General features: G+C 42.5%; 2 protein-coding genes across 3 annotated transcripts in view; both read right to left on the bottom strand.

Annotated features, from left to right (window-relative positions):
• Positions 1–5,212, bottom strand: part of RIMKLB (ribosomal modification protein rimK like family member B) — a 140,974-nt gene extending 135,762 nt beyond the window's left edge. Inside the window, exon 1 of the mRNA XM_089920266.1 lies at positions 5,100–5,212. The gene's annotated coding sequence lies outside the window, so the exon portion shown is untranslated. The remainder of the gene's footprint in view (positions 1–5,099) is intronic.
• Positions 1,530–12,368, bottom strand: APOBEC1 (apolipoprotein B mRNA editing enzyme catalytic subunit 1). Of its 2 annotated transcripts, XM_022577513.3 has the most exons (5): positions 12,019–12,368; positions 8,182–8,209; positions 5,972–6,369; positions 5,100–5,218; positions 1,530–4,657 (listed from the first exon to the last, which is right to left on the bottom strand). In XM_022577513.3, the coding sequence occupies exons 1-5, from the start codon at positions 12,032–12,034 to the stop codon at positions 4,511–4,513; spliced, it is 708 nt and encodes a 235-aa protein (XP_022433221.2). In that variant the 5' UTR covers positions 12,035–12,368; the 3' UTR covers positions 1,530–4,510. The 2 variants fall into 2 exon arrangements, with proteins under 2 accessions (XP_022433221.2, XP_022433220.2); XM_022577512.3 differs by lacking the exon at positions 12,019–12,368 and having other exon boundaries at positions 8,182–10,318.
• Between the last annotated feature and the right edge of the window lie 890 nt (positions 12,369–13,258).

Here is a 13,258-nt window from a genome sequence, read left to right as displayed (position 1 = left end):
CTCTGCAGCATGTGGGACCTTCCTGGACCAGGGCTCGAACCAGCATCCCTTGCATTGGCAAGCGGATTCTTAACCACTGCACCACAGGGAAGCCCTAGATGTGTAATTTTAAGGCTCAGACAAGTTAATATACTCATTCAAGTTTACACCGTTTAAATGACAGTGCTATGAACATTTGGGGGTTTTCTGACATGCAGACAGTGTTCTTTGTACTCTCTCATGTTACCTTTAATACCTACAAATAATTTATTTTTTGATAATTGACTGCTATAGATGACAGGTCCTCTATTAGCCACTAACCTAGGCACTGTTGATATTAAGGTGGATGAGGCACATTAAGTGGATTCAGTGTGAAGCAGAACTGGGAGATGATGGAATAGTACAGGGATCATTTCGATGAGAGTTGTGGATGCGAGAAGGCTCAGAAGAACAGAAAGTAAAAGCATCAAAAGTATTTTGGCAAGAGAGAAGTTTCAATATTGAGAAAATTTATATCTACCTCAGAGATTAGTCAAGGGTCAAACCAGATTTATCTTTCTTCTAGAAATATAGTGATCATAGGCATATAATTATTTAATGTTATCTATTTATTTCAAATTTTAGGTCCTTCCTATATTGTCCCATAATTTTATCATGTAGTTCTTACGTTGCTTATCATTCACATTTTTATGACTGAACTATACCACCTTCCCAAATCATAAATTTAATAGTCAAATTAGTAAAATCTTTTTTCGCGGGCCTCTCACTGTTGTGGCCTCTCCCGTTGCGGAGCACAGGCTCCGGAAGCGCAGGCTCAGCGGCCATGGCTCACGGGCCCAGCCGCTCCGCAGCATGTGGGATCTTCCCAGGCCGGGGCACGAACCCGTGTCCCCTGCATCAGCAGGCGGACCCTCAAGCACTGCGCCACCAGGGAATCCCAGTAAAAGCTTTTAAAGAAAGAATAAAATGACAAAAGGTAAGGGATTGGGGTGCCGAGCTTGGAGGAATATGGTCCGTATGAGACAAAGCAACAGATGTAGTATATGAAACTTGGCTCGCAGCCTCCTGAGAACTAAAACAAATGAGTCTTCACATAGCACAGGGAGATCAGCTCGGTGCTCTGTGACCACCTAGAGGGGTGGGATAGGGAGGGTGGGGGGGAGGGAGACGCAAGAGGGAGGAGATATGAGAACATATGTATATGTACAGCTGATTCACTTTGTTATACAGCAGAAACTAACACACCATTGTAAAGCAATTATACTCCAATAAAGATGTAAAAAAAAAAAAAATTAATGGTTTGTGGGACTTCCCTGGTGGTCCCGTGGTTAAGACTCCATGCTTCCAATGCAGGGGTTGTGGGTCAGGGAACAACCCCTGTTGGGGAACAAAGACTTCACATGCCACATGGCAAAAAAAAAAAAAAAAAAAAAAGTAATGGTTTGCACTATCCTTCCTGTATAATAAAAGAAAATACATGTGAGAAACTGCATCCTGTCTTTGAAGGGTTTTTCCCCTAATATCCATTTTTTATAAGAACAAGTAAATGGTAGCTTTCACAAAAGTTGTTTTTATTTCTTTTTTTTTGGCCTTGCAGCAAAGCCCCCAGCAGAAAAAAGCACAGAGTCCATGGGGTCCTAACCACTGGACCACCAGGGAATTCCCATCACAGCAGTTTTGAAATATGCATAGACAGTCTTCAAACAGACATCTAATAAGGTGGCAGCCCCTACTTATGCCTCCCAGAGAAGACTGCCTTATCCCCATGCCAACCCAGGAAGGCAAGCCAGGCGAATGACTGAGCAGCCTTAGTCCATTATGAAAAGCGGTCATGTTTTGGTTACCAGCATATCCTGAATGCCAAGGAAAGGAAAAAAAAAACACAGCACACTGCCTTTTAGTTTCATTTCTGCCGTGGTATTGCCTATCTGACCCTGGCCATAATGTTTCTGTTTCCTAGTTTCCTCCTTGTACAGACACGTCATGTGTTCACTAAACCCCATTTCCTCTCCTTCCAGGGCACATGGCTGGACTGTGTTTTGTAGCCTCCCTTAAAGCTGGGTGGGGTCACCGGTCTGATTTTGGCTTAGAGGAATCAGGTCAGAAGTGACGTTTGCCATTTCCAGTCCTTGATTCTAAAAAAAAAACACTTTCACACTGCTTTAATGCTTTCCTTCTCTGTGCGCCTCTGTCTCTCTCGCTCTCCTGTGGGCCAGCTGAGTGTAGAGAATTCAGCAGAGGACTTCAAGGCCATAGGAGATGGTGGAGTCACCAGATGGTAGAAAATGAGGTCCCTGAGTAACCACAGAGAGCAAAAACGTTCCACCCAAATGACGTTAGCCTTGCAACGGGAGCAAGAAATAACCCTTTTCTGTATTTAGATGCTACTTTGTCCTTTGTTTCCCTTTAGCATCTTCTGAGAAATTGGCTCCATGGAATTATTTGTCCTGAAGTCACAGCAAATGTCCCTACAGGTCAAACCCAAAGATGGCCTCCGATGATTCTCATCTCCTGGAATTCAAGTCCTTGTGTGGTTCCCCCCATCCAACATTGAATTGTAGCTGGCCAGTGTGACCCAAGAACACTGTAGAAGAAATAGTGTATGATTCCAAGACATGGCAAATTCTGCCCTGGTCTGTCTTAGGCCACTTGCTCTGTAAGAAGCCAGCCACAAAGTCATGAGGACTTTTAAGCATCCCTGTGCAGAGGCCTACATGATGAAAAACTGAGACTTCCCGCCATCCACGGGTGCCCACTCGCAGCCACGTGTGTGTGCCACCTGGGAAGCACATTCTGTAGCCTCTGTCAAGGCTGGAGATGACTGCAATCCTGGCTGACAGCTTGGCAGCAACCTCCTGAGATATCCTGAGACACGAACACACTAAGTGACTCCTGAATTCCTGACCCAGAGAAACTGTGACATAGTAAATATTTATTGTTGTTTTAAGTCTGCAAAGTAGCGGGGTAATTTGTGATACAGCAGTAGATAATGCTATCCGTGATACTGTTATTTGTGAAAATTTCTATATTCTTTTGTTTTAATCTCTTTCCACCCCAGTATTATTGAATATAATTGAGACATAACATTGTGTCTTTTTTTTATTAATTAATTTATTTATTTGTTATTATTTTGGGCTGTGTTGGGTCTTCGCTGTGATGCGTGGCCTTCTCATCGTCGTGGCTTCTCTTGTTGCAGAGCACGGGCTCTAGGTGCACGGGCTTCAGTAGTTGTGACCCACGGGCTTAGTTGCTCCACAGCATGTGGAATCTTCCCGGACCAGGGATCGAACCTGTGTCCCCTGCATTGGCAGGTGGATTCTTAACCACTGCACCACCAGGGAAGTCCAACTAAGTTAAGGTGTACAACGTAATGATTTGATATATGTATATATTGCAGAATGATTACTACAATAAGGTAAGTTAACACGTTCATCACCGCACAGACTTACACCTCTGTGTGTGGCAAGAACATTTAAGATCTACTCTTAGAAAATTTCAATTGCACAATACAGTATAAACTATAATCAACATGCTGTACCTTATATCCCCAGAATTTGTTCATCTTAAAACTGAAAGTTTGTCTGGGAATTCCCTGGCGGTCCAGTGGTTAGGACTCTGCCCTCTCACTGCCGAGTGCCGGGTTTATTCCTTAGTTGGAGAACTAAGATCCCACAAGCCACATGGTGTAGCCAAAAAAAAACAAAAAACAACACTGAAAGTTTCTACCCTCTGACCACTTTCACTCCTGTCCCTGGCAACCACTAATCTTGTCTCTTTCCATGAGGTCAGATTCTTTTAAGAGTCCACATATTAGTGAGATCATATAGTATTTGTCTGTCTCTGACTTATTTCAAAGAGCAAAATGCCTTCAAGTTTCTTCTATGTTGTTGCAAAGGGCAGGATTTTCTTCTTTTTTATGGCTATATAATATTCCATTGTGTGTGTATACATGTATATATACCACAGCTTCTTTATCCATTCATCTGCTGGTGGATACTTAGATTGTTTTCAAGTCTTGGCTATTGTGAATAATGCTACAATGAACACAGAAGTGCAGACATTTCTTTGAGAAAATGATTTCATTTCCTTCAGATACATAAGGATTGCTTTGGCTATTCAGGGTCTTCCGTTGCTCCATATGAAATTTAGGATTTTTCTTTCATTTCTGTAAAAAATACCATTGGAATCTTGATAGGGACTGCATTGAATTTATAGATGGCTTTGTATAGTAGGGACATTTTAACAATATTATTTCTTCCATCCACGACCATCGGATGTCTTTCCATTTATTTGTGTCTTCTTCAATCTCTCTTGTAGATTTCAGTGTACAGATCTTTCACCTCCTCGGTCAAATTAATTCCTAAGTATTTTATCATTTTTCATTGCTACTATAAATGGGATTTTTTTTTTAAATTTCTTTTCCAGATAACATGTTGTTAGTGTATAGAAATGCAAACTTAAAATTTCTCGATTCTAATGGTACTCTTTAGTGGGCCATCAGTTCCTGTTCATGAAACAGTATATACTCTATTCATCTCCAAGTCAAAGGAAGTCGTATCAACCCTCTATGTAAAAGGATATGGGGTGGAATCATTCGGTAATGGCAATTTTGAGGAATAAGTCTGAACAAGGTCAGCTGATTCTGATATCTTGAAATATTTAAACAGGGAGGGAGACCCTGAAATAAAAAAGAAGTTAGGGTAATATTTCACAAACATTTCAAAACATCACTTGAAAGACCGCTGAACTACTTGCAAGAGAATACAAGTGGGACACATACATGCCTTCGATAAGATGACACACACCAATAAGGGAAAGAAGAATTGTGCAATTTGGTGTAACAAGTATGTTCTGTAACAACAACAGTAACGATGATAACGTCTAACTCCTATGGAGTCCACATATATCTTAGACCAGTCTATCCGCTCCTTTCTCCCACTTATTTCCCACAAAGAGATTGTCTTGTTCTCACATTTTTAAAGATGTCAGGTAAATAACTAAATGTCAATATAAATGGCAAAGTGACGGTGAGAAGAGTATGTGTCAACGTAAACAGGAGAGAAGTTTGAAGATGGATGCTTCTTTTCGCATCAGAATCTTTTTCCCTTATAGTAACTTACTAGAATTATGCAGTGGAGTTCCAGTGCATACAGCTTCATCAACATAGGGGGGTATCTTGGCCAGTGAGCTTCTTTCCCAGGTGGGTAGTTGACAAAATTCCTCCAGCAGTAATCATACTCTAAGGAAACACAAATCTTGGTTCAGTCAACACATACAACAGAAAGTTAAAGAGAGCCCAATTTAAAAATAATAATAATTATTATTATTGTTATTAAATAATAATACTATGGGGCTTCCCTGGTGGTGCCGTGGTTAAGAATCCTCCTGCCAATGCAGGAGACACGGGTTCAAGCCCTGGTCCGGGAAGATCCCGCATGTCGCGGAGCAACTAAGCCCGTGCACCACAACTACTGAGCCCGCGCTCTAGAGCCCGCGAGCCACAACTACTGAGCCGGCACGCCTAGAGCCCGTGCTCCGCAACAAGAGAAGCCACCGCAATGAGAAGCCCACGCACCACAATGAAGAGTAGCCCCCGTTCGCTGCAGCTAGAGTAAGCCTGCACACAGCAACGAGGACCCACCACAGCCATAAATAAATAAATTTATTTATTTTTTAAAAAATACAATATATATAAAATCTCTCTGGCCTATTTATTGCTGGAGAAGGGCTAGACTCTTCCAGAATCCCTTAAAGGAACTCCGCAATTCATTTGAAGATGGCACAGAGGCCATAGTGACAGGAGTGGGGAAAGGAGTCATATCTTTGGTGCTTTCCTTGCTATGAATTTCAGACCTGGTCCTTTCTCCTGCTATTTTGGACTTTTAACTTCTGAGACTTCCGGTCTGGGGTAATCAGTCTCCTGGCCTAGAAACATATCACCACCACCACAGTCTCTAATAAACACTTAAGATTCCTGGTTTATTGTTTTCACCTGTGGGTCCCATAACATGGATAGTCACACCACTGTGAATCAGGTCTCTGAGTCCTTGCCGGTTTTGCGGATCCATGTGCTGGAAAAGCCGTGCTACGTAAATAAACAGGGTCACTCTGGGATGCTGATTCAAAAATTCCCGAATAGCCTTGGAGCATTCCCAGCAGGGACTCCAGGACAAGAACCAGATGATGCAGCAGCTGACGGATGGGTGAAAACGTCTTTCTGAAGTAATTTTTTCTATAAACTTGCATTCAACATGCTTGGTGGTGTTTTTGTCCGAGTGTCGCCAGACGTGCTGGCTCTTTCCCCACTTGATTTCATAGAGCAGACGGGTCTCTTTACAGAGTTCTCGGGGGTCAAAGGAGACTTCAAATTCCCAGGGTTCAATTCTTCTCCTGAAATATTAAAAATCACCCGTGTTGTTATGTCATCATTTGAGGGACCCTAGAAATAATTTCATCTTCTCCTTCTGGATCAGGTAGATCTAAAACATGACATCTCATGGACTTCCCTGGTGGTCCAGTAGGTAAGACTCCGTGCTCCCAATGTAGGGGGCCGGGGTTCGATCCCTGGTCAGGGAACTAGATCCCGCATGCATGCCGAAACTAAGAGCCCGCATGCCCCAACTAAAGATCCCGCGTGCCGCAACTAAGACCCTTCACAGCCTAAATAAATAAATATTTAAAACATGACATCTCAGGAAACTTTTTTTTTTCTATTCTGTATCTCAAAGTTATCTGGGGAGGTCCGTTTGGATTATTAAATTTTCTCTCACAAACATAGTGAAGAGATTTTTCCCAGCTCACGTTATTTGGTTACCACTCTCTATACCATTGCTTGGTGGTCTTGAATTCAGGTATAAGTGTGTCCTTGTTCCTCTTTTAAACGTTTCTCATTATATTCTAATCTTATTTTATTTTATCTTTTTCTTTTACTTTATTTATTTTTGGCCATGTTGTGCGGATCTTATTTCCCCAACCAGGGATTGAACCCATGCCCTCGGCAGTGAAACCGCCGAGTCCAAACCCCTGGACCACCAGGGAATTCCCTCTAATCTTTCTATCTCACACTTAGAGGTGACCTGTCCCACTCATTAATCTTCACTATTCCTCAGGGGACTCTAGCTAGAGTTTTTTCAGGTGTGGAAGCCTCAAATTGCCAAGAGGATTCTATTCCCAACTCTGAGAAGAGACTAATTTAACCTCAGGCTTCGTCCACATTCAATTCTGTATACTATTTCCTCAAAAGAAATAAATTCAAATTTCTCTCAAGGGCATCTTTAGATACCCACCCTCATTGTGGGTCAAAGCTGTGACTCAGAATTATTCTGAGGACTCTTCCTTGCAATATGGTTGAGTCATAAGTTTATTACATCGTCATATTTTCCACTCATTCCTAAAGAATCACTTCATTTATTATGTAAATCAATCCTTCCGCCCACCCATCACGAGATAATATGCTCCCTGACAAAAGTCTCCCTGTTATAAAAATAGGTCTAGGTGCCAGGGAGGCAAGACCCAGCCTCCCCAGATGCCTTTACTTGTTTTTGGTTTTTTTTGAAAACTGTGCAAAATGTTCATTTATTATGTCCATCATTCTACAAACATTTATTGAGAATCTAGTATGTGCTCTGCTATGTGTTCTAAAACCTGGGGATACAGCCATGAACAAAATAAAACCAATCTCTGCTCTCCTGGAGCTTCAAAAAAAGAAAAATAATAGGTGTAGGGAATTCCCTGGTGGTCCAGTAGCTAGGACTCCACGCTTCCACTACTAGGGAGCTGGGTTCAATCTCTGGTCGGGGGACTTAGATCCCCGCAAGCCAGGTGATGTGGCCAAAAAAAAAAAAAAGTCTAGAAAATGGGCATAGAGTATAGAATAAGAAGATGAAATCAAAGTGACAAATGAGTTCACTGGACTTTTCACTAATGCCTATGAAAACCTGTGATTTAAAGAGAGAAGAACAATAGTAAGACGATAACAGAACAAAGCTGGAAGGTAATTTTTTTCAACAGAAACCAAAAGCCATAGGAGCAAAGATATAGAAAGCAATAATAATCATAGAGGATAGAGAGAGAAAAAGCAAAAGAAAGAATGGGAGCGTGGAATAAGTAAGGAACAATAAGGAAAGCTATAGTCCTCCATCTCTTAAATATCCATCTATTCTTGGTTGAATTAAATGTGCACTATGATAGTATAATTCTTACCTCGAGGTAGCATCTCCAGCTGAAGGACCTGTTGACCAACAGATGATCATGTCAGATAACACCCATATACAAATTGAATTACTAAGAAGAAACGCTCTATTCTTCAAACCCACAAACCATATCAGAAAATGCAGTTAAAAGATTTTCTCCTGGGACTTCCCTGGCGGTCCCGTGGTTAAGACTCCCCACTTGTTTCCACTGCAGGCGGTGAGGGTTGGATCACTGGTTGGGGAACTAAGATCCCTCAAGCCACGTGGGCAAAAACAAAAAAAATCTCTCCTGGATTAACTGGATTGGACAAGGTCATTGCATCAAGAAAAGCAAGATTTTTAAGGGCTCTGCTGAAATTTACTTGCCCAATATCAAACCAGGTAATCCTCTTTAAGGCTCCAAAAAGAAAGGGGGAAAGTCACCCTTCAGAGGATCTTAGGTGTAAATTATGTGCCCCCATAGAATCCTGTACTTCCTTCCTCATAGCAATGATCATGTTATATTATGATTGCCTAATTACATGCCTATAGTAACACGTGTAAATTATGTGAGATATGGATTATACATATCTTGTTTCAGACCCTATCACACTGCCTGAAACATGTTGGTTAGCAATAGATACTTATTGAACAAATGAATGAAATGCACCACTATCCGCTATGGATTATTAACAATAGTATGCTAGAGGTACTGGACCGCTCACACGTTGCTGGTGGGAATATAAATTGGCATAGCCACTCTGGGAAACAGTCTGCAGCTTCTTAGAAAAAAATCTAAAAATGCAACTACCGTACAACCCACCAATTGCCCTGCTGGGCACGTGTCTCAGAGATAGGAAGACTTAGGTTCACACAAAAGCCTGTACACAAATGTTCATATCAGCTTTATTTGTAATATCAAAAACTGGAATGAGCTCAGATGTCCATGAAGCTTGAGACACTGAGTATAAGGTTCCCACCTGATACCCCTTCTCGGTGGGTCAAAGAGAGACACAAAATTCGCTGCTCCCTCTGAGGGTGAAGTGCCTGCCCTGTCTCCCAGCCAAACTTATCTCTGAGGAGCAGTTTTTGAACCACAAGACCTTCAAAACAGAAGATGCCAAGGCTGTGTGTGTGTGTGGTGAGGGGTCCAGATTGTGTCACTGAAGCATAACAATTATTTTGGTCTGAAGACGTTTGAAAATAAACTCCCCTCCATGCCCCCCCCAATCCACAATCCCTTATTTTCCTACAGGCAGAGCCTCCCAAAAGAACTCAAAAGAAATCAATTGTCATAAATCCCGTTCTTTGGGGCAACCAGGGGAGATTGACTCTTACCAATTGAGACACCCACTCAGACATTGTCACGAACTAGTCTGTCTCCATCTATTCTCCTAACGGCCCGTCTATCTTTCCTAAAAGTCATTTGTTTTCCCATTAGTGTTCTTCTCCCTCTCCACTTCCTCTATTAAGATGGTATATAGGGGCTTCCCTGGTGGCTCAGTGGTTGAGAGTCCGCCTGCCGATGCAGGGGACATGGGTTCGTGCCCCAGTCTGGGAGGATCCCACATGCCGCACAGCGGCTGGGCCCGTGAGCCATGGCCGCTGGGCCTGCGCGTCCGGAGCCTGTGCTCCGCAACGGGAGAGGCCACAGCGGTGAGGGGCCCGTGTACCAAAAAAAAAAGAAAAAAAAAGATGGTATATAAGCCATCTTAATTCTAACCAAAGTCCTTGAGTCACATTTTTGTGAATTCCTCTGTGTAATTTTGTCTTTTTTTTTTTTTTGCTAATCTGTCTTTTGTCGGTTTAATTTTTTTTTTTGTCGGTTTAATTTGCAGTGCCCCCTCCCAGAACAAAATCTAAGAGGGTAGAGGAAAAGATTTTCTTCCTAAACAATGTGTGTGTGTGTGTGTGTGTCATGTCTATTTGTGCATTTGTACTAAATGGAGAGAGACTGTGTATGGCACACTTTCCTGTAGGTGGAAAATGGTTCTAGCTGGTGTGTGAGACCGAAAAGATAAATCAGCAAGATATATAGGAAAGAGGACAGAGTCAGTAAATACTATTCTAAGTGTAACATGAAGAATAAACTTCTCATCCTTAGAAGAATATGCAGGGAATCTGACATGAGATGGAGGAGAAAACGGATGGCTAACACCTTGGAATGGGCACTTCTCAGACCTTACTTCAGATTGGGGCCTTTGGGACTTCCCTGGCGGTCCAGTGGTTAAGACTTTGCCTTCCAATGCAGGGGGTGAGAGTTCTATCCCTGGTCAGGGAGCCTAAGATCCCACATGCCTCGTGGCCAAAAAAAAACAAAACATAAAACAGAAGCAATATTGTAACAAATTCAATAAAGACTTTAGAAATGGTCCCCATCAAGGGACTTCCCTGGTGGCGCAGTGGTCAAGAATCCACCTGCCAAGGCAGGGGACACAGGTTTGAGCCCTGGTCCAGGAAGATCCCACATGCCGTGGAGCAACTAAGCCCGTGCGCCACAACTACTGAAGCCCGCGCGCCTAGAGCCCGTGAGCCACAACTACTGAAGCCTGCGCGCCTAGAGCCCGTGCTCCGCAACAAGAGAAGCCACCACAATGAGAAGCCTGTGCACCGCAACGAAGAGTAGCCCCTGCTTGCAGCAACTAGAGAAAGCCTGCGCGCAGCAACGAAAACCCAACGCAGTCAAATATAAATAAGTAAATAAACAAAACAAAATGAAAACAAAAAAAAACCCAAATTGGGGCCTTTGAACCAGCTGGTCTACTCAACGAGGGCCTTGTAGAAACAGAGGCCACACCTCTATGAGGAGGTGAACCAGCAGTGAGGACTTCAGAAAGAGAGACTGAGATACATTCTCAGCACCTACACATGTGGTGCCAGGCAAGAACACTAGGTACATGACTTGGGGTGGTTTGAGGGATAAAACATACCACCTTCAAGGGAAATTACCCAGATATTTCAATTAAATAAAGTCTTTACACTTTTTCCCAAAATACCAGTCACAAGAGAATTTTAATAGAGGGAAAATATAATGGAGAAAAAATATTGTTTCTTGAAACCTAAGACTGACACCTGCATTTTGTCTTATCACATGATGCCCACACTCTTGCAGTAGTCTTTTCACTGGCCTCCTTTCTTCCTGTCTTTTCTGCTTTCAGTCAAGAAGGCATCAGAATGAGAAGCCTGTGCACTGTAACAAAGACCCAATGCAGCCAAAAATAAATAAATTTATTAAAAACAAACAAACAAATTTGCTTTCTAATCTCACTGCAGATTGTTTCCAAAAACTCTTCTCTATCTTAACCAATTTATTCTTTATATTCCACACACAATCTTTGTAAATTCTCTTAAACTCTCAGTGTCAATCAACCTGGAATCTCCTCCTCTTTGCCAATTCAAATTCTGCCCTTTCAGGATCCAGTTCAAATCCCACCTCATCTGAAAATCATCACCTTCCACAACCTGAGTGTTTTTCCTCTCCCACGAATTTTTCTAACATTAAGTAACGGAACCTTAAATTATCCATTAACTTGCCCTTGTGCTATCACTTCTGCTGTTACTTTAAACTTTTATTTAACAGTTGTATTTCTTTTACTTAATTTTTTATTACGGTGAAACAAGCATTGCTTTAGTGCCATCTGATCAAAATCATTTTTGGATGTGAACAGTTGGTATTAACAACAACAACAATAATAATAAATCCTGTTTAAGAATATTAATATATTAATAAATAGGAAAGTTGGAAAATGTCCAAGGATACAAACAGAAGCAGGACACATATACACGCACACACACACACGCAAGCACACACACAGAGTTTTCGCATTTTTCAAGAACATGTAGCTTTCAGGCCCCCCGGCCATTTTACCTCTGTCAGAAGCCATGCTGCTCTGTCACTGGACTTTTTCCTCTGGAGCTATATATAGTGCCGCCAGCAGCCTGCCTCACACTGTTTCTGTAGGTGTGACCACTGCCACCTGTTTGGGCAGAGGATGACTCACTCCTGTGTCTCAGGCAGATACTGGGTATCTAGACTGCACAGATAGGTAGCAGGTGAACAGGGAAGTTGCTGGAGGTTGGTAAGAAGGCGTACAATGCAGATAGCTAATGCTGTAGCATAATTCACTGAGAACATCCAAATTTCAAAGTTCTTGCGTGATAACTCAGAATGTAGGAACATTTCCCTTAAAAGTTAAAGCAAGACTGACCCATCATTCTTTACTGGAAAAAAAAGAGGAAGAAGAAAGGGAAGAGAGAACTGGCCTGTTTCCATGACGTGAGTGTTTTCATTGTTGCCTGGTGAAGACAGTGAGGGCTTGCCCTTTAGCTTTTATTCATTTATTTCTAACTTCCTCTTATTTTGCTCTTCACCCTAGATTCTCTTGGAAAGGGGAAGGGCGCTATTAGAAACGAAAGCAAAAGGACTTTGGTCTCTGAGTCAGATAATTAGTGTACAAGTTTCAGGTGATTTCTTTTGCTTCTTGAAGCTAAGGTTAACGTTAAGCCCAGTCCACTTCCGCTTTTTTTCTTCCTTGAGAAAATGAATACTATACTCCCTATTGCCATTGTCTCCTGTTGCCTGAACCCTGAGTCAATCTCCTCTGGGTTTGAGCACACACTCCCAGAACTGAGGTCACTCTCAAGACCTAAGTCTCCCTCTAGGGTCTCAAATCTAGAGTCCCTGAACTCTGAGTCTCAAATTCAACGAACCCTACACCTGATCCCTAAATTTAAGACTCTCCTTAATCATGAAATGAAGCCGGAACCTGGACAAGGTGAAGCAGTTGTTTGGAGTGGCAGGTGATACTTTTGAAGAAGGGACAGAAGTGTCTCATCATAAGTAAAGGTCCTTCAGGGACTTCGCTGGTGGCATAGTGGTTAAGAATCTGCCTACCAATTCAGGGGACATGGGTTCGAGCCCTGGTCCAGGAAGATCCCACATGCCGCGGAGCAACTAAGCCCATGCGCCACAACTGCTGCGCCACAACTTCTGCGCCACAGCTACTGAAGCCCGTGTGCCTAGAGCCTGTGCTCTGCAACAAGAGAAGCCACCGCAGTGAGAAGCCCGCGCACCACAACGAAGAGTAGCCTCTGCTCACTGCAACTAG

This window comes from Delphinapterus leucas, chromosome 11, assembly GCF_059928025.1.
Source record: "Delphinapterus leucas isolate spDelLeu-1000000601 "Yukka" chromosome 11, BTC_Dleu_Yukka2, whole genome shotgun sequence".
NCBI lineage: Eukaryota > Metazoa > Chordata > Mammalia > Artiodactyla > Monodontidae > Delphinapterus > Delphinapterus leucas.
The sequence above is the reverse complement of the archived record's forward strand: the minus strand, read 5'-3'. Positions and strand labels throughout refer to the sequence as shown.

Bases quoted from the DNA above. Each gene is read 5' to 3' on its own strand.
- APOBEC1 (XM_022577512.3), bottom strand. From the start codon at position 8,231: ATGATCATCTGTTGGTCAACAGGTCCTTCAGCTGGAGATGCTACCTCG. The intron at 6,370-8,181 runs GTAAGAATTATA...TTAATATTTCAG, and splicing joins GCTGGAGATGCTACCTCGAG to GAGAAGAATTGAACCCTGGG. The intron at 4,658-5,099 runs GTAAGTTACTAT...TTTTTATTTCAG, and splicing joins AACTCCACTGCATAATTCTA to GGTCTCCCTCCCTGTTTAAA.